We start from the raw sequence: 27454 nt of genomic DNA, 5'->3' as shown, positions 1-27454 counted from the left end.
CAGTGGTATAAAAAATATATGAATGCACAGCTGAAACTGCTATATTAAGAATTTTCACTGAAAGGTTCATTATACATCGTAGGTGAATAATACAAAAGGAATATTGAAAATTCAACCCCGAAGGGGGTAAAATTAGATTTGAAAATTGTATCTTGGAGTATCGTCAGTTTGGAAATTAGACATATGAAATTTAGTAGAAACAGAAATATAATGGTATGCGAGTGGAGCCACGGGTTATGGCTAGTCTACAATGATAACGATTAGACAATACAACCTTCAGAAGACAATAATTATCAATTATAACACTCATGAACGCCAATAAAACAATTTAGAAAATAAAAAAAAAAAACAAAATCCTTGATAAAAAAAAGCACCTTATCATCCATTAAAGTTATTTGTCATTGTGTATCATATAAAGTACATTGTGTGTTGATAATAAAATATAGTAATATGGGGCGGCCCATGCGATGACGTAGATATCTACTAGTAAATATACACGCGTGATAGGTGCGTGGCAGGACGGAATCGATATTGTGTTATCACATCAAAAATTTATTTCAAAAGAATATCGGACACCAGAATGCGTATAAATAGACCAAATGACAAACTAGAAGGACCAAAGTGTAGGTTAAATTTACATATTTTTATAAGAATTGTTAATTTAATATTTAAGTATTTAAAATTTTGCATGCCTAATTGTGGCGAAATATGTGGACTTAATATTATTTTATCTATCTGTATATTTACCATATTTCTTGCAAATAAATATTCATTCATTCAGTCATTCATTCATTCATTCATCCATTCATTCATTCATTTATTTATAAAAGAAGTGCCTACTGCTATTAAAGCTATTTAAGTTTATAACATCTACCAAACTACGTTAAAGAAGTAACAGCTCATACAGTGTTTAAAGGTAAACTCAACAACCAAAACACAGCACAACCACTCTTTGGAATCAACTTCCAGCAGCAGTATTTCCGATACGACATCATAACCTTCAAGAAAAGAGCATATTTCCTTTAAAAGGCCGGCAGCACACTTGCTATGCCTTTGGTTTTGTGGGTGATCATGGCGGCGGTAGTCACTTACCGTCAGGTGAACGGCAACACTAGGTATCATGTCGTATAGGGAGGTCAAGGATATGGCCTGGGATTGTACTAGCTGAAAGAAGATGCATGAATTAGTTGCACCGACAAGAGGAAACTCTTATATGAAAAAGAGAAGAGAGAGTATATAGTTTTTATATCATTAATGAATATTTCTCTAAAAAAAAACAAATGTTCTTTACTAACTAATTAATACGCTCTCTGTATCTAATAGTCTGTTAAAATTATTTATTTATAATATTGGAATATATTTTTGGTAAACTTTACAGATTTACCAATGCACTCACCAAAAACTAAAAATGCAGCAAAAGGGACGCCCTTTTTAAAGATTATCAAAACCTAACTGCAGTTGCCAATCCGTCTGCCAAGCGTGGCAACTACTGGCAAAACCTCCCTTTTCTGGCCTTGTGGTATGAGGCTTATATTCAGCAGTGGACAGTTAACGGCTCGTATAATGAATCTATTAAATAAATATATTTCAGTAAATATTGAAGTCAATGCACTCTATTAAGGCTAAAAATCTTGTCATGTTACGTATCACGCCTGTAATTCAAGATACGTGTTATGATAAACGCTTATATTTACAATATTTTTATACCATGACACGATATTGTAACGATACTTACCTATTATGTACTCGTTTATACGGTGTCTGGTACTGTGAACGATGTAAAATAACGGTACGCATTGTCAGATAGAGTAATCGCATCTGCTTATCACAGATAACGAACTGTGATTAGGTAATGTTATTTAATTATCTCTAATCTATACTAATTATTTCCCTCTGCTTCACTCACGTGAATGTAGATTGTTGATTGAAAAATGACGTACAATGAGTTGCACATTATATCTATCATTAATGATTTTGTATTTCCACTAAAAAAAAAAAAAAAAAATGTAGCAACGCCCAGATTATTGATTGTAAAAATAATTGTGAAATTTTATTCAGCACTGCCGGCGTAATAGGATAACGTAGTCAAAGAAATAATCAAACGAATCGAGAATCCTCTTTTGGAATTCGCCTAAAGTATGTTCAAATTATACAGTATGTCATTAAATAATTGTAGTGATGAAAATGGTATTCTACGTATTTCCATGTCTGTTGGTGACCGTTACCACTTTCCATCTGGGTGGGCCGTCAGCTTGTTTGCCATTCTAAGTTGCATAAAAAAATTCCAAAAAAACTTTCTCTATCAGATTTCATAACATAGCTGTGTTAGTTAGTTTGGGATTATTTCTTTTTTAATGGGTGAAAATGAAATGGTGACCCTGTCTGCGGTATCTATCGATATACACTAGCGGAGCACCTGTAAGAGATAGTAGGTGAGAAAGGTCAGTTGGTTTATCGTGATGAATTTAACAAGTTTCCAGAGGTAATTGCCTAAAAGTCGACGTGTTAGGATATATTGCTAGCATTTTCTTTTTCGTTTTCTACGTAACATTTTTTTTATATAACTTAGAATGGCAAACAAACTAACGACCCACCTGATGGAAAGTCGTAACCGTCGCCTATAGACATGAGCAGTACCATGAACATAACAGAGTATACTGTTTCGTCCATGATACCCCCCATGCGTTGCCATTCCTGAGGACTCAGGTGTTATTCCTCTGTACCCTGTAAATTCACGCCATATCCCACCCTTCAAACCGTAACACATATCGAAAAGTTCTTATTGTCATCAACAGTCCCGCAACGTGGCGCCAAACGAGCGGGTGTACACTCTCCGTACGCGGCCACCGTCGCTGCTGCCTCCGTCACCTTTGAGCCTGGCGAGTTCTGGCGACAAGTCGCTGGCGGCGCACACGCACTCGCCGTCGCTGGAGCGGCCGGCGAGCCAGCCGCAGCCGCCGCCGTCCACCGCCAGCTTCGTGTGCTACGTGTGCGGAGTCAGCGCGCCCAGCTCGCAGCTCCGGCTCGTCTACTGCTGCTCCAACCCGGAGCGGGAGCCCTACTACCCCTTCATCACCACGCTGAAGCCCCACCCGGACGCGAGTCCGATTAGTCCACAGGGTGAGTGGACCGTTTTGACAGTTGACTTCTGTGCGTGTCGTAAGAGGCGACTAAGGGATGTAGCAGCGTCCAACTTAAATCACCACCAAAGCCTGTGTTTTCTAACTCGCCCGCCAAGCGTGGCAACTACTGACAAAACCTCCCTTATGGGGTATGTCTATGTTCGTCAGTGGACAGTTAAAGGCTGATGTGATGATGATGAGGAGCCAGCCAGGAGATCATGGAGATTTTGTAAACAAATATAATAATAAAGTCAGTCATTTTGGAAGGAGAAAAAAAAATTATAGGTTTTCATTGGTAACGATCGAACAATTCCCATTACATTCCATCCATCCAAAGACCATCGGCCTTCGCAGTCAAGTTGCAAAGAATTCAGCAGAAATGTTTTTGCTACTGCACTCGCAAGAAAGAACAAGACGCAGAATGGTACAGTTTAGTTGCTAAGACGTTCGCTATTAACGTAGTTGTTACTTATCTATAGAAGCAGAGGGCGCCCGTGCAGACGTGTGAAATAATTAATATCTTTTGTATACGCAGGTATGGTTCAAATTTGCGCGTCGTGTTATAAGACTATCCCCCTGAAGTACCCAGCGTACGGGGAGAATGGCGAACCGAATCCAGCGCATAACAATTCACATTCAAATAATATTAGGTAAGCATTTCTTAAATTTTATCATGAGGGTGTCGCTAGAGGGTGTCACTGTATATTAAAGCAGCCTAAAAGGCCGGCAACGCACAAGGAAGTCCTCTCGTGTTGCAGGTGTTCATGGGCGACGGTAGCCGTTTCCCATCAGGTGGACCGTCTGTTCATTTGACTCCCTAATAATAAAATATGATTCATGAATAACTAAGATTGTATTAAAAAAAACCGACTTCAGTTGTGTCAATTTATTTTGAATTAAAAACTACTAAATAAATTTTGATAAAATTTCTACGGGACCAACCTGTAGATATTATATTCACGTGAAAAAAAAAAGAATTATCCAAATCGGTTTAAAACTGATTGTAACAATAAAAAGACAAGCTAATTGAAAACTTGCTTCTTTTTGAACTCTGCTGTTAATATAAAAATACCATTCGTGTTTCTGCCATGCAGCAGCCATTCTACGGTTCCAAGGATGGTTTCTAGCAGAGAGATAATACGTGCATATGTAACGTAGACGATTTTACAGTGTTCATATAAACAAACTATGTGGTTTTCAGGTTTAAGCCGTACGACATGAAGTCTAGTTCGAGTCAATCAAGCAAACGGGCGCCGAACACGCTCGCCGGCAGTCCGCAGGGCCAGATCGTCTCCGGCGAGAATGGCATGGGCCTGTATAGGTGAGTGTAGACGCAATGATATTAATGAATTTACACGGTACAGAGGAATAACACCTGAGTCCTCAGGAATGGCAACGCAGGGGGAGTATCAGGGGCGAAACAGTATACTCTGTTATGTCCATGGCACTGCTCATGTCTATAGGCGACGGTTACCACTTTCCATCAGGCGGACCGTCAGCTTATGTCCCATTCTAAGGTTGAAAAAAATTTGGCTAGTGCCATGCTATAACATAACATCGACTTTTGATCGTGTCATAATCATCATAATTATATCAGGGGTATCTTGCCAATAGTTGCCACGCTCGACAGGCGGGTTTGGCAACTGCAATTAGATTTCGGTGATGTTTTTAAAGTATCCTTAGACTAATTATTTTATATATGTAGTCAACATTAATCGGGCTCAAGCCTTGTACATTTCTGAAAATTTAAGATATTTTTTTTTAGTATATAGAGTGTATGAAAAGTATTTTAGTGGAAATGCCGTGTGGTCCTAGTATAGAATAGGTTACCCCCTTTTTTCCGTGGGTGTCGTAATAGGCGACTCAGGGAGGACGAGAGATGGGCAGTAACGTCCCTTTTAAAACATTTTCAGGCCTACCTGCGGTTTCCAATGCGCAATGACAAGCATGGTAACTATTGACAAAATCCCTTAAGGGCGAGGCTTAAGTTCAGCAGCAGTGAAATGCGGCTGAAATGATGATGATGATTTTAGTGGAAATAATGAGATGTAAGGAACTTGCAATATCAGATTTATTACGCGCGTGTTGCCGACCTTGAAAAAACTTTTACCTCCCTTTTGAAAAACTCCATGTTTTAAACTCCATGTTGTAGTCTTTTGGGAAAACTTCGGCAGGGAGCTCATTCCATAACCTTGTTCGTGGGAGAAAACATCTCTGAAATTGTGCTGTATGCGACTATTTAGGCTGTAGGCTATGAGGATTGTATTCAGATTAAATTGTTTCAATGACGTAACAGTGGAACAGGAATCCTACCTGTATTGCCGGTATCCGCTGCGCTCCGGACTCGATGGTGATAGTAGAGATGTCTGCGCTTGCAGGTGCTACGTGTGCGCGGGCCTGTTCCCGCAGCAGTCGATGGAGTGGCTGTCGACGACGGCGGAGTACATGAACTCGCACGCGATGCACTTCCCGTGCCTGGCGTCGTCGGCAGCCGGCGCTGCCGGTGGCGGCGGGGCCGGCGGGGCCGGCGGGGCCGGCGGCGGCGCGGCGGCGCGCGGCGGCCGCGTGCTGGCGTGCTCGCGCTGCGTGCGCCACCTGGCGCGCCAGTGGGAGCTGCTGGACGCCGAGCGCGTGCCGCTCGAGCACCGCAGGTACTCCTACACCGCACTACTCCTCGCCCGCGCTGCCCTCCTGCTGCTGCTGCTGCTGCTGCTGCTGCTGCTGCTGCTGCTGGTGGCGGCGGCCGCGTGCTGGCGTGCTCGCGCTGCGTGCGCCACCTGGCGCGCCAGTGGGAGCTGCTGGACGCCGAGCGCGTGCCGCTCGAGCACCGCAGGTACTCCTACACCGCACTACTCCTCGCCCGCGCTGCCCTCCTGCTGCTGCTGCTGCTGCTGCTGCTGCTGCTGCTGCTGCTGGTGGCGGCGGCCGCGTGCTGGCGTGCTCGCGCTGCGTGCGCCACCTGGCGCGCCAGTGGGAGCTGCTGGACGCCGAGCGCGTGCCGCTCGAGCACCGCAGGTACTCCTACACCGCACTACTCCTCGCCCGCGCTGCCCTCCTGCTGCTGCTGCTGCTGCTGCTGCTGCTGCTGCTGCTGCTGGTGGCGGCGGCCGCGTGCTGGCGTGCTCGCGCTGCGTGCGCCACCTGGCGCGCCAGTGGGAGCTGCTGGACGCCGAGCGCGTGCCGCTCGAGCACCGCAGGTACTCCTACACCGCACTACTCCTCGCCCGCGCTGCCCTCCTGCTGCTGCTGCTGCTGCTGCTGCTGCTGCTGCTGCTGGTGGCGGCGGCCGCGTGCTGGCGTGCTCGCGCTGCGTGCGCCACCTGGCGCGCCAGTGGGAGCTGCTGGACGCCGAGCGCGTGCCGCTCGAGCACCGCAGGTACTCCTACACCGCACTACTCCTCGCCCGCGCTGCCCTCCTGCTGCTGCTGCTGCTGCTGCTGCAGCTGCTGCTGCTGGTGGCGGCGGCCGCGTGCTGGCGTGCTCGCGCTGCGTGCGCCACCTGGCGCGCCAGTGGGAGCTGCTGGACGCCGAGCGCGTGCCGCTCGAGCACCGCAGGTACTCCTACACCGCACTACTCCTCGCCCGCGCTGCCCTCCTGCTGCTGCTGCTGCTGCTGCTGCTGCTGCTGCTGCTGCTGTGGCGGCGGCCGCGTGCTGGCGTGCTCGCGCTGCGTGCGCCACCTGGCGCGCCAGTGGGAGCTGCTGGACGCCGAGCGCGTGCCGCTCGAGCACCGCAGGTACTCCTACACCGCACTACTCCTCGCCCGCGCTGCCCTCCTGCTGCTGCTGCTGCTGCTGCTGCTGCTGCTGCTGCTGGTGGCGGCGGCCGCGTGCTGGCGTGCTCGCGCTGCGTGCGCCACCTGGCGCGCCAGTGGGAGCTGCTGGACGCCGAGCGCGTGCCGCTCGAGCACCGCAGGTACTCCTACACCGCACTACTCCTCGCCCGCGCTGCCCTCCTGCTGCTGCTGCTGCTGCTGCTGCTGCTGCTGCTGCTGGTGGCGGCGGCCGCGTGCTGGCGTGCTCGCGCTGCGTGCGCCACCTGGCGCGCCAGTGGGAGCTGCTGGACGCCGAGCGCGTGCCGCTCGAGCACCGCAGGTACTCCTACACCGCACTACTCCTCGCCCGCGCTGCCCTCCTGCTGCTGCTGCTGCTGCTGCTGCTGCTGCTGCTGCTGGTGGCGGCGGCCGCGTGCTGGCGTGCTCGCGCTGCGTGCGCCACCTGGCGCGCCAGTGGGAGCTGCTGGACGCCGAGCGCGTGCCGCTCGAGCACCGCAGGTACTCCTACACCGCACTACTCCTCGCCCGCGCTGCCCTCCTGCTGCTGCTGCTGCTGCTGCTGCTGCTGCTGCTGCTGGTGGCGGCGGCCGCGTGCTGGCGTGCTCGCGCTGCGTGCGCCACCTGGCGCGCCAGTGGGAGCTGCTGGACGCCGAGCGCGTGCCGCTCGAGCACCGCAGGTACTCCTACACCGCACTACTCCTCGCCCGCGCTGCCCTCCTGCTGCTGCTGCTGCTGCTGCTGCTGCTGCTGCTGCTGCTGCTGCTGGTGGCGGCGGCCGCGTGCTGGCGTGCTCGCGCTGCGTGCGCCACCTGGCGCGCCAGTGGGAGCTGCTGGACGCCGAGCGCGTGCCGCTCGAGCACCGCAGGTACTCCTACACCGCACTACTCCTCGCCCGCGCTGCCCTCCTGCTGCTGCTGCTGCTGCTGCTGCTGCTGCTGCTGCTGGTGGCGGCGGCCGCGTGCTGGCGTGCTCGCGCTGCGTGCGCCACCTGGCGCGCCAGTGGGAGCTGCTGGACGCCGAGCGCGTGCCGCTCGAGCACCGCAGGTACTCCTACACCGCACTACTCCTCGCCCGCGCTGCCCTCCTGCTGCTGCTGCTGCTGCTGCTGCTGCTGCTGCTGCTGCTGCTGGTGGCGGCGGCCGCGTGCTGGCGTGCTCGCGCTGCGTGCGCCACCTGGCGCGCCAGTGGGAGCTGCTGGACGCCGAGCGCGTGCCGCTCGAGCACCGCAGGTACTCCTACACCGCACTACTCCTCGCCCGCGCTGCCCTCCTGCTGCTGCTGCTGCTGCTGCTGCTGCTGCTGCTGCTGGTGGCGGCGGCCGCGTGCTGGCGTGCTCGCGCTGCGTGCGCCACCTGGCGCGCCAGTGGGAGCTGCTGGACGCCGAGCGCGTGCCGCTCGAGCACCGCAGGTACTCCTACACCGCACTACTCCTCGCCCGCGCTGCCCTCCTGCTGCTGCTGCTGCTGCTGCTGCTGCTGCTGCGGCTGGTGGCGGCGGCCGCGTGCTGGCGTGCTCGCGCTGCGTGCGCCACCTGGCGCGCCAGTGGGAGCTGCTGGACGCCGAGCGCGTGCCGCTCGAGCACCGCAGGTACTCCTACACCGCACTACTCCTCGCCCGCGCTGCCCTCCTGCTGCTGCTGCTGCTGCTGCTGCTGCTGCTGCTGCTGCTGCTGGCGGCGGCCGCGTGCTGGCGTGCTCGCGCTGCGTGCGCCACCTGGCGCGCCAGTGGGAGCTGCTGGACGCCGAGCGCGTGCCGCTCGAGCACCGCAGGTACTCCTACACCGCACTACTCCTCGCCCGCGCTGCCCTCCTGCTGCTGCTGCTGCTGCTGCTGCTGCTGCTGCTCTGCTCGCGCTGCGTGGCGGCGGCCGCGTGCTGGCGTGCTCGCGCTGCGTGCGCCACCTGGCGCGCCAGTGGGAGCTGCTGGACGCCGAGCGCGTGCCGCTCGAGCACCGCAGGTACTCGCTACACCGCACTACTCCTCGCCCGCGCTGCCCTCCTGCTGCTGCTGCTGCTGCTGCTGCTGCTGCTGCTGCTGCTGCTGGGGGCGGCGGCCGCGTGCTGGCGTGCTCGCGCTGCGTGCGCCACCTGGCGCGCCAGTGGGAGCTGCTGGACGCCGAGCGCGTGCCGCTCGAGCACCGCAGGTACTCCTACACCGCACTACTCCTCGCCCGCGCTGCCCTCCTGCTGCTGCTGCTGCTGCTGCTGCTGCTGCTGCTGCTGGTGGCGGCGGCCGCGTGCTGGCGTGCTCGCGCTGCGTGCGCCACCTGGCGCGCCAGTGGGAGCTGCTGGACGCCGAGCGCGTGCCGCTCGAGCACCGCAGGTACTCCTACACCGCACTACTCCTCGCCCGCGCTGCCCTCCTGCTGCTGCTGCTGCTGCTGCTGCTGCTGCTGGGGTGGCGGCGGCCGCGTGCTGGCGTGCTCGCGCTGCGTGCGCCACCTGGCGCGCCAGTGGGAGCTGCTGGACGCCGAGCGCGTGCCGCTCGAGCACCGCAGGTACTCCTACACCGCACTACTCCTCGCCCGCGCTGCCCTCCTGCTGCTGCTGCTGCTGCTGCTGCTGCTGCTGCTGGTGGCGGCGGCCGCGTGCTGGCGTGCTCGCGCTGCGTGGCAGGTCCAGGGGCACTACAGACTATATTAAATATTCCTCTCCATCCAAAGATTACCTTGAAGAGATCGATTTTAGTAATAAGACTTTCTCATTGTGATTATTTCCTTTAACTGTTTATATTTATAATAAGTTTACTATTGTAATCTTTTGGAGGAAACAATAAAGAGTCTCTATCTATCTAAAAAATTTGATTTTATTAAGTAATTTATCGTCACAAATATCTAATAATATATGTTTGTTTCAGATATAATATACCTTCACCGTTACCGTCGAATTCATCGATGAACGGCGATCGAGTGATACCCACCCCACCTTCAACCACCTCCGATAGAACTGTTGCTAGTAATAGTGGTGAGTTCGTGCTGTTGGCCCTGTGCCCGTCAGTAGCGTTATACAATACTTGCAAATTTAATAGTCTTATGAGACTCTTCAGCTAGTGTTGGTTGTGGATCGGGCAAGGGAAGAATACGTTTACATCTGGGCACAAATTGACACGGTCATAGGTCCCGGCATAGAATCGGCTACCCCCTTCTTTTCCTGTAGTTGTAAGAGGCGACTAAGGGAACTTATTGAGCGAAGGATAGGCAGCAGTCTCGCTTAAAACATTATCACAGGCCTAATTGCGGTTGCCAATCTGCCTACCAAGCGTGGCAACTACTGGCAAAACCCCATGGGATTATGGGGGAGGCCTATGTTCAGCAGTGGACAATTAATAGCTAATATGGTATGGAAGTCTGGCAACGTCGCCTAATTTGTCAATTTTCGGCACCTATTTAATTTGTCTGAAAATGCCTTGTTTAGAGGCGAAACACGTGATGCAAAACGTGCGTGAACGGAATGACGGTCGGGGATTGATGGCTAATATGGAAGGTTGTAGAACTTAACTTATCAAACATTTTATGTATATTTTTGACACTTGTAAATTTTTTCATTGCAAATTATAAAATTACTCCAGCGTGGCGTATAGATGCTTTAAAATGTTTTACAATCACAAAATAATTTTTAGAAAATAACTTATACGTTTATTTCATATTTCTGTTACTATAATTTTCCAATTATTTTTAAATCATATCTAATCTCCTATATGGTATCTATAATATATAACGTTATGGTGTTTGTTGTCGCAGCGTGTACATCAATATACTGTTTCCTGTGCGGGCTGCACTCGGACTTCACGCTGGCGCGGATACTGTACGGCCAGCCGCAAGGGAACGCGCCCTACTTCCCCTGTCTACTCACGCATCAGGTCAGCGGCCACATACAACTGTCTATACGCACGGCAAGTCTCTAGCGGGATAGCCAGTGAAAATTGCCAATAATCTCTGCCCTCACATGTATCTCTTCCTTCGTCTATTGTGGGCATGGAATTAGGTGCTTCACGGTAGAAATACGAGCAATACATGGCGGACAACGAAATCTTGATCTGCTGTAATGGGTATATGTCATAAAAGCTTTTTAATTTTTTTTTATTGCCGGGTAGTCCTTACATAGAATGGACCGCACCTTCCTGTCCCGTGGGTGTTGTTAGAGGCAACTAAGGGAGGTTAATAGTCGAGCGATGGGCAGCAGCGTCTCTCTTAAAACATCACCTAACCCGTCTGCTAAGCGTGGCAGCTGTTGGCAAAACTCTCCATTATGGGAGATGCTTGTTTAAGAGTGGACAGTTAATGGTTGATACAGTATATTTTAATTGCAGAGTCATCCAAACGCGGAGCAGTTGCGTGAGAACGGCTCCGCGCTAGTCTGTACGTTTTGTTACCACTCGTTGCTGAGCCAGTGGAGGCGGTGAGTAGTGCATCTTTTGTAATTCCAATCTTGTCATCTTGGTTATAAGTACGTATATTGTTTGTAACGGATATGGAACAAATATGAAAATTATACTTTTAGCCCATCTACTTGACGGTCTGTGAAAATACAAAAAAAATTATAAACATATTATGTTTAATTTGTAAACTTCGTCCTTACATTTTTTTTTTATACAACTTAGAATGGCAAACAAGCTGACGGCCCACCTGATGGAAAGTGGTAACCGTCGTCTATAAACATGAGCAGTACCATGGACATAACAGAGTATACTGTTTCGCCCATGATACCCCCCATGCGTTGCCATTCCTGAGGACTCAGGTGTTATTCCTCTGTACCCTGTAAATTCACATATCATCTAATACTAATTATTTAGAGAGGAAACATTAGAATTTTTGTTTGTCAGATAAAAATTGTCATTAATGCGTGTAAATTAGCTACCAACGTAATATATGATGGTGCAGGTACGAGGCGGCGGGTGGCTGTGCGCCCGAGCGGCGCGTGTACAACACGCACGACTACCACTGCCACTTGTGCGGCATCAAGACCTACCGCAAGAGGGTGCGGGCCTTGCCTATCAAGGTGAGCGGCCGTCTCTACACACTACCAATACATCTATCTGGGGGCAAGGGATTGTTAGTAATGGGGTCTAATGAACCCATTGCTAGCAATACACTATCAGGTCCACCTCCACGTGGTTCCCCCTGGAAACCATTGTGAACAATTCTTGTTGAATTCGTCACAATGTGCTAACTGACCTGCTTCATCCTCATCTATCATCCTTCACTGGTGCATACAGATAGCGCGGGCGGGGTTACCATTCCATTATCACCCATTAAAAAAAAATACATCTATCTATCCTATTTAAGAGCTGCGCTCTTGTCGGTGGAGCTCTCGCCACTCACTACGATTTTCAGCGAGTCTCTTCACCTCTTGACAAGATACGACACCAACTCCTTCCTTGATCTGCCTGATGCAACTATGCCTTGATCTCCCTTTTTCTCTCCTTCCTTTTATCTTACTTCCTGTTATAATGTTCATAAGTTCGTCGTGTCGCATCAAGTGTCAATTTTTTCCCCTTCTGTCAATACAATACACTTACTTATACTTTTTTTTTTTAAATTGGTGATAATGAAATAGTAACCCGGCCTCCGCTGTCGGTATATGCTGGCAAGGCACCAGTGATTGATGATAGGTGAAGATGAGAGCAGGTCAGTTAGCCCATCGTGATGAAATTTACGAGAATTGACCATGATGGTTTCCAGGGGGTAACTAAAAGCCATTTCCTAACAATACTACAATTTTAAATATATCCTAAGAAGGGAAAATATTTTTTGATATTTTAAAATCGCTACTCCATGTACTAGGAGAACAGAACTTGGTTGGAGGTGATAACGTTACGGGCGGAAGTATTTGAAATAATATAGTTGTAATGTTCTTGTATGGTTTAGTTTGTATCCATATCACATATACACACTATTTTCTGTATATTATTATACATAATATAGCATACACACACATACATATAATAAGTGTCGTTTCTGCACGTCTATAGTAAATATTTTTTGTTACAGGAATTCCCATTTTTAATGCAAAGGCGGACTGAAAATTCATTATTATTAGAAAATGGCGACTATGCCGTAGTATGTTTAGATTGTTATGAAAGTTTAAGGTGAGTGACGGTTAAGGAACTATGTATTGTTTATATAAACAGGAGTTGTTACAACAGCTTAACAGTTAAATAATTTATCGTATATTAAAAAGAAACTTGCAATATATATATATATATATATATATATATATATATATATATAACTTATATTTTATACAACTTTAATGGTAAATAAGCTGACGGCCCATCTGTTGGAAAGTGGTAACCGTCGCCTGCCATATCCCACCCTTCAAACCGAAACACAGCCATGCAAACACAACTGTTTCACTAGTCTAAGGTGTACAAGTATAGTCTTTATAGATCGAGCCCAGAGCCTCAAAAATTGGTCAACTTGTTATTTAATTCGAATTAGTTGTCTTTTTTTTATCAGTGTTCTATATATTTACGCATAAAATGTATCTTGACGTATTATTTAATAAATAAAATGAGTGTTTACGCACTACAAAAATATGCATAACAAGAGAAATAGAGAAGTTACAAATTAATCACTCATAACTATTTATCACGCAAAATTGTATGAAAAAGTTGAGTCGTTTGCTGCTGAGAGCAGCATTAGTATAGGGAGACTCGTAGTCGTATAATGTGAGAGTGTAAGTAGTGTGACGTGGGCGTGTGTGGCAGGACGCAGGCGCAGGACTACGAGCGGCGCGGCGTGCCGGTGGACAAGCGCGAGTACAACTGGCTGCAGCAGCCGCCGCCGCCCGAGGACAGCGCCGACGTCACCATCGCGCGCCTGCCCTCCGGCGACCGCTCCGACAAGCTGGTGCGTGCGTCCGACCGGCAACACCTTCAACAGGGTGGCCAAGGGATCGTTAGCAATGGAGTTTGACAGCCCCATTGCTAGTAATATGCCTTATTAGGTTGACCTCCACGTGGTTCCCCCTGGAAACCATCGTGAACAATTCTTGTTGAATTCGTCACGATGGGCTAACTGATCTGCTTCATCCTCACCTATCATCCTTTACTGGTGCCCCGCCGGTATATACCGATAGCGCGGGTGGGGTTACCATTTCATTATCATCCATTAAAACGCCTTCAACATCACTCCACTCGCTGGTATATCGCCAGCTTTACCAACTGTTCCCATATAATACATACATACATACATATCTGTCAGCCTTCTATGTCGAGGCTGTTTCGACGCCGTAGAAAGGACTACTCGCGAAATCCTCGAATGTGAAGCTGTAGCCCATCAACGTTTAGAAATCCTTGGAACGGTGAGGTCGCTCCGTGACGCTTGTGAAGATCCCAGGAAGCTTCTGTGCTTCAGGGCGAAGCTGCGTTGGCTGTACTAGCCACGACTCAAACGCACAACGGCCCAAATGAGAGGTTTATCTTGGAAAAGAGAGTCCAATTTACATTACATTACATATCTGTCACGCCTGTCTCCCATTTTTTTAATGGGTGATAATGGAATGGTAGCCCCGCCTGCGCTACACAGTCGGGGCACCAGTGAGGCATGATAGGTGAGGATGAAAAGAGGTCTATTAACCCATCGTGTTAAATACACATGGAACTTAGCACGATGGTTTCCAGGGGACCCACGTGCAGGTCGACTCGATTGAGAATATTGCTAGCAACGGGGAACTTAGTCTCAATTATTAATAATCCCTTTCTCCCAAGAATGTTGTTGTTTTCCGCGTCCCGTTATCTTCGGCGCTGGTAGATATTGGATTAGATGACTTCATTGAACTGGACTGTTCCAGATCCCGCAGTCGCTGGTGATGTCTCGCAGCTCGTCGAAACGCAACAGCCCCAAGCAGCCGGCCGCCGCGCTCGCTGACAGAAGACTGACGCCCGCCAAGGTCGACAAAGCCGATCAAGGTCAGTGACCTTACACACCATTTATTACATAATTAGATCACTGTGGCACTCCGGTGCCCACGTTGCTTTGCGTAAATAAGGTCCTAGGTTCGAATCCTGGTCGGGTCAATTATGAAAATTGACTTTTTTTTTTAATTGGCTTAAGTGTGGGTGTTTTGGATAGTGTCCCCAGGTGCTTATTGCCTGGTTCCTCCTAACACGAGACCTTCCTTGAGGACCAGTTATTTGGTGTGATTGTATGATACTTATTATGATTTTAAGTCCTGCAGTAACAGCTGAAGGTCAATGGATTACTCCTAAGCAAACAACTTATGAGTTATTTCCTTTTTATTATTTTTTATTATTATTTCTTAATTATATAGCTACATACATATCTGTCACGCCTGTCTCCCATTACAGTAGGTAGGCAGAAACAATGGAACGCCAAATGGTTCGATTCAAACAAACCTCTTTCGTTTCTTCCACACTCATCAATCTTTTGATACACGCTCGCTGGTTTGGTTGACATACGCGTGTACATTGTTATGCATTGCAAGGAGTCAGTGGATGCAAGTGGCTCAGGACCGTTCCTTATGGCAGTTTATGGGGGAGGCTTATGTCCAGCAGTGGACGGATAATGGCTGAAATGATGATTATGATGATGATATAATAAATAAATATTTGTCAGTGTAATATACCGCTCACTCGACACTACTGTCCTTAGATCTGATGACAAGATTCCGTGAACGAGACTATATAAATTCATTACAAAATATAAATCTATCTATACTTATAATAAATCTGTGGAGAGGTCAATTCTGTACATGAAATATATTTACAAAATAACTATCAGCGGGTGAATAGTGATCGATACTGATGCCAAAAATGCAATCGGTAAAATTTTTGTCTGTCTGTCTGTATGTTCGTTATAGAAACAAAAATTACTCGACGGATTTTAACGAAACTTGGTACAATTATTCTTCACACTCCTGGGCAGGTTATAGTATACTTTTCATCACGCTACGATCAATAGGAGCAGAGCAGTGAAGGGAAATGTTGGGAAAACGGGAGAAGTTACTCCATTTTAAAGCTTCCGTCGCGTGTGCAGCCTTAATGGTTACTTTTTAAAATGTAAAAATGTCCACTCGTGCGACGCCGGGACGGGCCGCTAGTAAATAATAAAATAAAGACGCATTCCTATTTTTGTGCCCTCAAATTCCGGCGATGTCTTTCTATACAAAACAATGAAAATATTCATTTATTCCGCGGGCGCTGCAGGTCGCATTGTACTCAGCGCCGGAGATCGGGGGCGGTCGGAACCACCTGTGGATGTTAAGTGCCACCCCGCCATATTGGCAAAGAGCATCTAACCGCGCAGATGGTTACACCTTATTTTACCTTTCGAACTGTTTAACGTCGAGAGAGGATTGTTAGTAACGGACTCTAGCAGCATTTTCTTGATAATACTTGTTTCGGTCCGATATATAGATTTAATTCCTTTACGTTGTTATTGTATTAAAAAAAAAAACTATTAAAACATTATAATAAAAAAAGTATTAAAAAATGGCTCCGTAAGGAAGGAACAGGTTTTATAAAATTTCCCGAAGTAATATTATTCACCTAATAACCTGCGGAGACAAATCAACTTTCTTCTCAGACTATCCAATACTTACTAGCAACAGATTTTCGTTACCCAGTGAGGAACTAAGGGTAAGAAGGACTAATATAGGCTATCCTAGTTTATGGACCACGTGATTGGTGTAATTATCTGGCACTTGTAACATGCACACCTTTTTTGGTCGATTTTCGTATGGTCCTCCTGGAAACTGGTTTTTTTTTATGGGTGGTAATGGTAATAAAAAATGGTATAGTAACCCCGCCTACGCTAACGGGATACGCTGGCGGAGCACCAGTGAAGGGTGATAGATGAGAATGAAAACAGGCCAGTTAGCCCAATATGATGAATTCATCAGGAATTGACCATGATAGTTTCCAGGGAGAACCGCGAGGAGATCGACCTGGTTGAGTATATTGTTAGCAATGGGATTCTCAGTTTCCATTACTAGCAATCCCTTTCTTCCCGGGAAGGGCTTGTTAGTAATGCGGACTACGAATCCCATTGCTAGCAATATACCCTGTCAAGTCAACCTCCACGTAATTCACTCTGAAAACCATCGTGCTCAATTCCAGGTGTATTCATCATGGTGGGCCTACTGACCTGCTTCATCCTCACCTATCATCTGTTACTGGTGCCCCGTTAGTGTATACCGATAGCGCGGACGGGGTTGCCATTCTATTGTCATTCATTAAAAACAACATTATGCTAGGCAGAGTATTGCTTACTTGATCAAGCGATCAAGCGTTGAATAGGCGGCTTAGTATAATGAAAAATTTTATAATGATTGGCTTAACATTGAAGGGCTCAAGAGGTGAATAAAACCGGAGGTTACCAGAGGGAGACTTTGTACAAAAGTCGGTTGCTTGGGTACCTCTGTCCCATTCGTGTTTCAACCCTGAAGCAGTTGTGTTTGCATGGCTGTGTTTCGATTTGAAGGGTGGGATATGGCGGGAATTTACTGGGTACAGAGGAATAACACCTGAGTCCTCAGGAATGGCAACGCATGGGCGGGTATCATGGGCGAAACAGTACACTCTGTTATGTCCATGGTACTGCTCATGTGTATAGGCGACGGTTACCACTTTCCATCAGGTGGGCCGTCGGATTGTTTGCCATTCTATGTTGTATAAAAAAAAAAAACATTATCACATTTATAAATATTAGTAAAGATACAGTTGTACCGAATGACTTTCAAAACCTATACCTCTTATTATTTGCCCAATAAAGGCACAAACGCATCCTTCAGAGTCCTGACCTGTCTGCTCACAGTTTAGTCTTTCCCCCCGCCGTAACCGAATACCTCCTTAAGTGGTTGCCGGGCCCCTTTACACGGCAGCTTGGCGCCCTCCGCCGTCGCGCTTACTTGTTTATTTTTATCCACAACTAGGGTTGCCACATTTTGTTCCAACAAATAAAGTGTATTTTCCTGTTGAGCTAGAAAAAGAGTACATTGTAGCACAATTTATATTACTTTTTATATTATTCTTGTTATGTTTAGCAATAAATAAATCTTCCTCCACGCCGTAGTTCTTCAAGTTTTCTTTGCATGATAGATAGTCCTTTCGGTTCTTGTTTTTCTACCATGAAGCTGTTGTAATTGCTTGTCTGTGTTTCGGTTTGAAGGGTGAACTATAGCAATGAAATTATAGGGTACAGAGGAATAACACATGAGTCCTCAGGACTGGCAACGCATGGGGAGTATCATGGGCGAAACAGTGTACTCTGTTACGCCCATGGTACTGCTCATGTCTATAGGCGACGGTTACAACTTTCCGTTAGGTGGGCGGTCAGCTTGTTTGCCATTCTAAGTTGCATAAAAAAAAAACTAGCTAAAATAGGTTCATGAGACATTTTACTTTTTTATGAATGACAGGATAATAATTTTATACGTATGTATAATATATTGAATTGCTAACTATGCAGCATTTATTGCCAACATAGTACCTGCCTGTCAACATATTGTTACGTATCATATTTCGCCTCATTTTTACATCCACATAAATTCCTTTGTTTTCCTAGAAATATAGTATTACTTCTATTTACGACCGTTTCAACCATTACGAAAATCTGCCATATGTTATTGCATTAAGGTTACAATTTCGCGGTGTGTTTGCTTTGTGACATTTTACCACTGAGCGATTTAATATGATGAGAGTAAGCCGGGATATCACAACGTATTGGCATTTCATATAGATTGTATTCAGCTCTTGCTACGGTATGCGGGATAAGCGAAGAGCGGTTTGTTAACTTTTTTTTTTATACGGTTTAGAATGTCAAACAAGCTGACGGTCCACCTGATGGAAAGTGGTAACCGTCGCCTATAGACATAAGCAGTACCATGGACATAACAGGGTATACTGTTTCGCCCATGATACCCCCCATGCGTTGCCATTCCTGAGGACTCAGGTGTTATTCCTTTGTAGCCTGTAAATTCACTGCCATATCTCACCCTTCAAACCGAAACACAGCCATGCAAACACAACTGCTTCACGGTAGAAACACGAATGGGACAGAGGTACCCAAGCAATCGACTTTTGTACAAAGTCTCCCTCTGGTTTTGTTTTATTTTTTTTATCTTATTATCAACTGTAAAGTAATATGTAATTTAAATAGTATATTTTCAATTGACGCGATGATTAATGCCGTAAAATTATTACAAATGTAATTATCAAATAATAAGTAAACAACATTAAGTAATCCTTACTTATATATAAATGTGAAAATAAGTTTTTTAGTTTGTTACCTTGTAGTGCCTTGATCAATAAATACTATGATATAAAAGGTATATTTAATTCTAACTGCATTCTCTTCCAATCAAAATATTTTGTATTCACCGAAAATATCATCATTCTCTCAGCCATTGTCTGTCCACTGTTGAACATAGGCTTCTCATCCACGGCCACCTGCATCCACTGACTCCCTGCAATGCATTTAAAATAGAATAAAATAGAATAAATATTATTGTGAGCTGTATATTATAATTATTCGTAAGATTTAAGGTCATCACTCCATCTAGTGGGGGGTCGTACTACACTGTTTTCCCGTAAGGGGTCGTCACTCAATAACTTTTCTTCCCCATCGCTTGTCGGTTCTTCGAATTATGTGGCCAGCTCATTGCCACTTCAGCTTGGTTATCCTTCGCATATAATAAAGTACAATATTATTTCAATGAGGCATTCACAAATAGTCGTTCGTGTTCAGCCTATGACTTGTACCGCTATGTTGCCCGAGCTGTTACCTCTCTCCCGTGACGTCAGCGCGAGTGTACACGGGAATTGATTCAAGTCGCTTATTGTGTTTGTCGCGGTGTCGAGATGGGGCGGCTAAGCGACGACCCGGTACCCCCTGCTTGCGTCACGGTTGCTCAACCTGCCCGCCCCCGTACCAATGGTGCGTTTTTAAGAATAACTATCGTTATTTTCCCGCCCTTTCCCCGTATCTATTTGGAGCTGGCGTCATATGTTTTACAGTTCCATTCATCTCTGTTTGTAGCCATCTAAATGTTTATTCTCTTAGTACTTATGTCATATTTCACAGAGTCTGTTTAACTTAACAATTGACAATTTTTTTTATAGTACTTAGAATGGCATACAAGCTGACGGCCCACCTGATGGAAAGTGGTAACCGTCGCCTATAGACATGAGCAGTACCGTGGACATAACAGAGTATACTGTTTCGCCCATGATACCCCCCATGCGTTGCCATTCCTTAGGACTCAGGTGTTATTCCCCTGTACCTAGTAAATTCACTGCCATATTCCACCCTTCAAACCGAAACACAGCCATGCAAACACAACTGCTTCACGGTTGAAATACGAATGGGACAGAGGTACCCAAGCAAACGACTTTTGTACAAAGCCCTCTGGTAAAAATGTATGATGTAAATATTTTAGTTATTCTAGATATAAGCGGTTGATTCCAGATGGGGGGGGGGGGGAGGTCCATAAAGAAATTTTTATCAAAATCGATTCAAAATCAAAATAACTAGCTTTATCGTAATTGAAGACGGTTTTTTTTGTGAAACATAATTTTTAATTAGTTTTTAATTATTGGGGGTCTATCTCTGTACTCGTACTTAGAGTCATACACATTTGTAATATGTTACAATTTACACAATGTGCGTTCGAACACGAATAGTGTAGGCGTAAATACCTGAGATGATCACGCGAATCTCGAATCATGTGCCTAGTAGACCATAATATCTATAACATCTAGATGGAGCGCAGAATGTGTAAAAAGTTCCCAAAAAATATAAGCCAACTGTTAGCTGATTTATCATTTTTAGGGTTCCGTATCTCCTTAGGGAAAAACGGAACCCTTATAGAATCACTTCGTTGTCCGTCCGTCCATTCGTCCGTCTGTCAAGACCCTTTTTCTTTACGCGAGGAGGTATCAAGTTGAAATTAATATCGCATACTCAGGTCTGCAATCTCTTAAAGCAGTGAAAAATCAAGGTTCGAAATCGACGCAACCAAAAGATACGGCCGTTTATGTTCCATTTATATCGCATATTTTGACATTTGCAAAGGGGATTAGAACCTATAGGGTACATCCCGTTGACCTAGAAACATGAAATTTGGTAAAAAGCAATGTCATGTAGCACAAGTAAAGGGGAAAAAACGGAAAACGTAAATTTGTAGTTACAAAAAAATTAATTTAATGATTTTGTACGGAATCCTCGTTGCGCGAATCCGTTTCGCACTTGACCGGCCTTTTTTTAACATTGCATGTTCTAATCTCAGAGCCCATTAACAAGTTTACAAAGTTGAAATTAGTAAATAAATAAATTTCCTCCAACCCCATCACTAGCTCCCCAGTGTTATTGTATTAGTTACAATTCAGTCGCCGCTCTCTGAAACACCGATTAATAAATGCAACGCCATTTTCAATTCAACGAAATTAACTCGGCAACGTATAAAAGCATCGTGCAATAGCAAAAGAAGCGATTCCAGCGCCGACATACAGCGTGCCGGCAACGCGGGGATTATTGGAAACCCATTTGCGGTGTTACGGCCGGGATGGGGCGGCGTGCGTGCGCTGTGTTAGCGGATGATCACGCTGAATATGAATTAGGCTCTCTAAATAATATAGCGTGTGGCTGGTGTATACATGGATGACTGAAACATTGATGCTATCAAGCGGAAAATGGCTGAATGCAAGTCTCAGAAAATTACGGAAAATTGGATTATGTATTGCGTCGTATTCTTTCTACCCAAAGGGTTGTCTGCAAGAGATTGCTTAGCAATAAAAACGCCTTTTGTACTACACTATACTAATCGAAAATTGTTCAACAAATCCTGTAATATTGGTGCAATAAAGTATTAAATAAATAAATAAATATCTTTTCTTATTGGACATTTATACAAAACATTTTTATACACGTTTATAATAAACTAGCGGCCCGTCTCGGCGTCGTACGGGTGGACATTTTTACATTTAAAAAAGTGGCCATTATGGCTGCACACGCGACGGAAGCTTAAAAATGGAGTAGCTTCTCCCGTTTTCCTAACATTTCCCTTCATTGCTCTGCTCCTATTGATAGTAGCGTGATGAAAAGTATACTATAACTTGCCCAGGAGTATGAAGAATAATTGTACTAAGTTTCCTTAAAATCCGTCGAGTACTTTTTGTTTCTATAACGAACATACAGACAGACAGACAAAAATTTTACTGATTGCATTTTTGGCATCAGTATCGATCACTAATCACCCCCTGATAATTATTTTGTAAATATATTTCATGTACAGTATTGACCTCTCTACAGATTTATTATAAGTATAGAAAATAGATTTGGCGGCCTATTGTAAATTTTTAAAGGCGTGATAGATTCGATGCTGGTCAGAAGCAAGACAAAATTTGACTGTTTTCATTCGTGTTTTAAAGATTTTTACTGTCAACAGTTTGTTAAATAATGGATTTTGATGTAAGATTACGAAGAATGCCTATTAATTTATTTCTAATTTCGATAATCTATATTATATCGATATATATTTATTTACTATATTATTTATACACTTCTTTGAACTAAGTTTTCTCTTGCTTGCGATACAAGAAGATATATTTTCATCACCATGCATATCAGAAAAAATAAGTAACAAGACATTGCTGACTCGTCCTTTTTCATGTAATGAATATTCTATCCAAAGGTTGCCTGCAAGAGATTGCTTTTAGCGATAAGGCCGCCCGTTGTATTCTCAGTGTCATATTTTCTTGTAATTGTTTGTATTTGTAATAAGTTTGCTATTGTAATCTTATGGAGGAAACAATAAAGAGTATCTATCTATTTTTCTATCGCAAGATTCGTTTGTCGTTTGTATAAGAGTACCTTAATCAACAGTTATTTTGTAATGGGTGAAAATGGAATGGTAACACTGGGCAGTATAGCGGTTTAACACTCTTTTTATGGGGGAAGGGATTGTTAGTAATGAAATTTAACAACTTCATTGCTACCAATACAGGGTCGGTCTGTACACGGTTTCCCTTCGAAACCATAGTTGTTAATACTTGTTTAATTGGTCACCAACTAACCTGCCATCATCCTCACCTGTCACCCTTCACTGGTGCCCCGTCAGCGTATATATATAGCCCGATAGCACAAACGGGGTTACCATTCCATCTTCAGCCATAAAAAGAAACACTCCTTTTATTGTCTAGCACTCATAATACGAGCTCTGCTTAGTTTGCGAGTAGATGGCGTTATGTAATATGAACTTACAATGTTTTGTTTCAACATTGCGGCAAGTGTGGCCGCACCTTTACCCAGCTTACATATCCGACTGGCTTAACAATAGATGTCGATTGGACGCGATCGGAATTTTTTATTTGTAAGAATGCGAGATTACACGGATTCCGTTAATTGTACCCGAGATTCGGGATTTGGGATCGCACGCTGCTCGCGTGATCTCGCTAACGCAGTCGGATTAGTGATGGAGTTTGTTCGTTGGGTTGCTAACCTAAATCTTAATATCAACTCCGGTTAAGAGATTACCATTTATTTGATTTTATTAGTTTTTTTTTTGGCATTGAGAATTTTTTTTTATACAACTTAGAAGGGCAAACAAGCTGACGGCCCCACCTGATAGAAAGTGGTAACCGTCGCCTATAGATATGAGCAGTACCATGGACATAACAGAGTCTTGCCCATGATACCCCCCATTCCTGAGGACTCAGGTGTTATTGCTCTGTACCCTGTAAATTCACGCCATATCCCACCCTACAAACCGAAACACAGCCATGCAAACACAACTGCTTTACGGTTACTTAAACGTTGCTCTGACCGGTGACGAGTAAACTCGTCATTGCATCAGCGTCTAGGTACGTCCTTCTACCACTATGGATAAGACCGTTTGGATTACAAAGCGTTCATGACCAAAAAATTTCTTTGTATTTAGGTTTTTTTTTTCAATTTTAGTTTAATTCCAAACATTCAACCATGGTGGAATTCCCGATCAGCAAAGTGTTAATAGGATTAATGCAATCCTTCGAAAAATATTCTTCTGAAAGAAGTTTGAAGTTGTATTATTGTGTATTATTATTTCAGCCGTTACTGTCCATTGCTGGACATAAGCTTTGTCCATAAGGGGAGTTTTGCCAGTAGTCAATGCCATGTTTAGCAGGCGAATTGGCAACTGCGGTTAGGCTTTTAGAGATGTTTAAGAGGGACGCTGCCGCCCATCCCTCGCCTTTCGTTAATCGCCTCTTACGACATCCACGGGAAAGGAAGAGGTAGCTAATTCTATGCCGAGGCCCACACGGCGAAGTCGTATATTTGTGTACATTCACCACTTGCCGTTGACACGAGGCGGTCATAGTTGAGGCTTGAGCTGATAGTCACTCGAGCGTAGTGCACTCTTTGTTCCGGCCGCGCTTTCGAGCATCCATGTTGTGATACTACCCCTTTGTCGCAGCTCCATAGGGGGCTATTACACTGTCACATGTATATGATTATAGATCAAGCTATGAATCAATTATTCGAATAAACATCATCATTATATGAGCCTTTAACTGTCCACTGATGAACATAAGCTTGGAGGGTTTTGTCAGTAGTTGCCACGTTTGGCAGGTGCAATTCACGCTAACCGCTAAAAAAAGTAACCGCTGTCAGGCTTTAGAAATGAAAAGGAAGGGGTGGCCTATTCTATGCCGGGACCACACGGCCAAACAAACATAGATACTGGTATTTTGATTAGTATTGTTCCGCTGGCTTTTACTCGAAATTTATTCCGTGTATGATGCGTTAAAAGACTGTTGAAAATAATCTAATTTTGTGTTTTTAAAAAAAAAAAAACTGGCGTACAATTTAATTACAAGGGTGTCTTGCATGAATAAATGATTTTGTACTCAAATAGACAATTATTTTTGTTAAAAATGTAGTGTCCACCCTTTATTGCTGTAATGGGCTACGTACACGGTCAAGCGAATTGACTCTAGCTTTTGATAAGACAGAAGGCCCGGTCTCTATCCTACAAGAGGCAATGATTAAACCACTTGACCGTGCACGGAGCCCTTAAGGTATACATCTGATCCTTTATGTGATAGTGCAGTAAGGCCCTTAGGTGATGTTGATTCATGATATATGTGGGTGTGCGCTCACACCAACGTCCCTATATTTGTATAGTTGGGCGCCAATATCGATTCAGTACTCGGTATATTGGAACATTTGTCTTCATTGTTTGTACTCGTATTTTGGTTCACCAATGTACATACATACATTATTTGAAAACAGCTGCACAGAGCTGGTTTTCAGCCAAGGCTGTGCAACTGTTCACATTGCGCTGGGACACTCACAGCATCATCTGAGCCGGTTCCTTTTGCCTAGTATGGGACACTTCTTGTATATGTATTTTCTATATTTTCTATTGTGATTGTATGTTTACTGGCACTAAATGTTTTCTATTCTATTCTATATGATAAACAGTTTTTGTATTTGATGAAAGATGGTTTATATCCTGCAAATGTAGTTGTAATACACGTATTAGTTAATTTTAGATTATCCCGTTGTTGACTCGATACTCGTATGTTTTAAATTTTTTTTTACGAGGTTTGTCCGGAAAGTACGTATAAAAGTTTTTTAAAAATTTTATTTTACAATTATTCAGGTAAATCAATTTTATCCCCTTCAAAGTACTCCCCCTGTGACATAATGCACTTGTGCCAACGCCGTTTCCACTGTGAGAAGGCTCCTTGAAAGTCCTCTGGTTGTAGGTTTCTCAGCTGCCCCGTCGTAGCTTTTTTTATCTCATTTATGTCCCCCAAATGCCGCCCCCGAAGTACCAATTTGGTTTTTGGGAACAAGAAGAAGTCACACGGGGCCAAATCCGGCGAATAGGGGGGGGTGTTCGGTCACCGTAATGGAATTTTTACTCAAAAACTCACGGACAACAAGAGAGGTGTGGGCAGGGGCATTGTCGTGGTGAAGAATCCAACGCCCCTCTCGCGCCAATTCTGGACGAACTCGTGCCACACGAGCTTTGAGGCGTCTGAGCACATCGACGTAGAATTTTCCATCAACTGTCTGGCCTGGAGGGACGAATTCTTGATGGACAATCCCCCGAACATCGAAAAAAACAATCAACATTGTCTCGGCCCTCTCTGAATCTTTTTAGCCACTTGTGGACGGTTGGTTCCTTCACAGCATCATCCCCATAAACTGTTCTGAGATCGGCAAAAATTTCACGGCCATTCTTGCCGAGTTTCGAGAGAAACTTGATTACGACGCGCTGCTCTTCAACGGAAGCGGGCTCCATGCCGACGGGGTTTCGTTAAGAGGTAACTTCACAGATGGCGTGACAAGCCAGTTCGCACCGCACGGCGGTCAGACCAGAACTGAAGCATTGTTAGGGACATAAGGAAGGGGTCCTGCGCTTACCTGGCCTCCCCACTCCTCTTTCTCGCATTCCAGAACACTTTTATACGAACTTTCCGGACAGACCTCGTATAGTGGCCAGTCAGATCAGTTTATAGTAGTCGTTTACTATCTCACAGCTTGTATGCTTGTTTGGCACCTATGTACGTTACCAGAGGGAGACTGTACAAAAGTCGTTTGCTTGGACACCTCTATCCCATTTGTGTTTCTACCGTGAACCAGTTGTGTTTGCATGGCTGTGTTTCGGTTTGAAGGGTGGGATATGGCTGTGAATTTACAAGAAGTAGCATAAAAAAATGTGGTATTAAAAATAATCCTCAAAGTTTTCGCGTTAATAATAGTAGTAATATTCGGTAGTATAGCTTGGTAGCTGGCTATATGTGCCATGCCTTAGACGATTTCACTGCGCATGCTCGCGCCACGGCGGGGGTAGTTTGTCGTAACGCTACCGCCTGTCGGCATGTTTATTTTTATCCCCTCCGTCCTCCTCCCCTCCCTTCACCCCGGCTCGACTAGCTAACGAGATTGCCAACATTTATGTATATTTTTTAAGCGACTTCCAAAAGTCAGTGGTTCTCAATCTGCTTGTACTGTTTTGTATGTTATGCGACGTCTACGCCAATTCTAAATTGCAAAGTAGAACCCTATATTACTAATTTATATTGGCGGGAGAGGGATTGTTAATAAGAAGATGTAATAGGTTCATTGCTAGCAAATATACCCTAATAGGTCGACCTTCACACGGTTCTCCCTGGCAACTCACGTGGTTATTTTTTTTATAAATTCAACGCTCGTGTCAACCCTACAAGGAACTCATCCATCTCGTAGCGATCGCTTTCCAGTCATATCAGGGCCCGCTTCTCGTTGTGCCGACAGTGAGATTTGATTATGTTTTTATTGGTAAATTTGTCGTAAATGACACGAGAAGTTGTTTCTCGGTATTGTTGAATGTTATTTAATTGCGATACGGAATTCCGCGAATGACGGGGGCGACCTGATTTCTCAGTATTTGGAGTTGTAATATTATAATGTAACTTCAAAGAAATATGCTTTTCGATTCGATTGTGTATATATATATATATATATATATATATATATATATATATATATATATATATATATATATATATATATATATATATATATATATATATTCGGCATACATATTGTACATATTCGACAACT

The 27454-nt window shown here is 45.2% G+C and overlaps 1 protein-coding gene across 1 annotated transcript in view; it reads left to right on the top strand.

Annotated features, from left to right (window-relative positions):
* LOC113511252 (uncharacterized) overlaps positions 1-27454 on the top strand; it is a 202857-nt gene that overhangs the window by 102733 nt on the left and 72670 nt on the right. Inside the window, exons 8-18 of the mRNA XM_052892420.1 lie at positions 2796-3120; positions 3658-3772; positions 4324-4443; positions 5501-5773; positions 9754-9860; positions 10637-10755; positions 11206-11294; positions 11777-11894; positions 12887-12984; positions 13606-13747; positions 14691-14808. Of these exons, the coding sequence (XP_052748380.1) occupies positions 2796-3120; positions 3658-3772; positions 4324-4443; positions 5501-5773; positions 9754-9860; positions 10637-10755; positions 11206-11294; positions 11777-11894; positions 12887-12984; positions 13606-13747; positions 14691-14808 (1624 nt within the window). The remainder of the gene's footprint in view (positions 1-2795; positions 3121-3657; positions 3773-4323; positions 4444-5500; positions 5774-9753; positions 9861-10636; positions 10756-11205; positions 11295-11776; positions 11895-12886; positions 12985-13605; positions 13748-14690; positions 14809-27454) is intronic.

This window comes from Galleria mellonella, unplaced genomic scaffold (genome assembly GCF_026898425.1).
Source record: "Galleria mellonella isolate WM207_F2 unplaced genomic scaffold, CSIRO_AGI_GalMel_v1 utg109, whole genome shotgun sequence".
Classification (NCBI taxonomy): domain Eukaryota; kingdom Metazoa; phylum Arthropoda; class Insecta; order Lepidoptera; family Pyralidae; genus Galleria; species Galleria mellonella.
The sequence above is the reverse complement of the archived record's forward strand: the minus strand, read 5'-3'. Positions and strand labels throughout refer to the sequence as shown.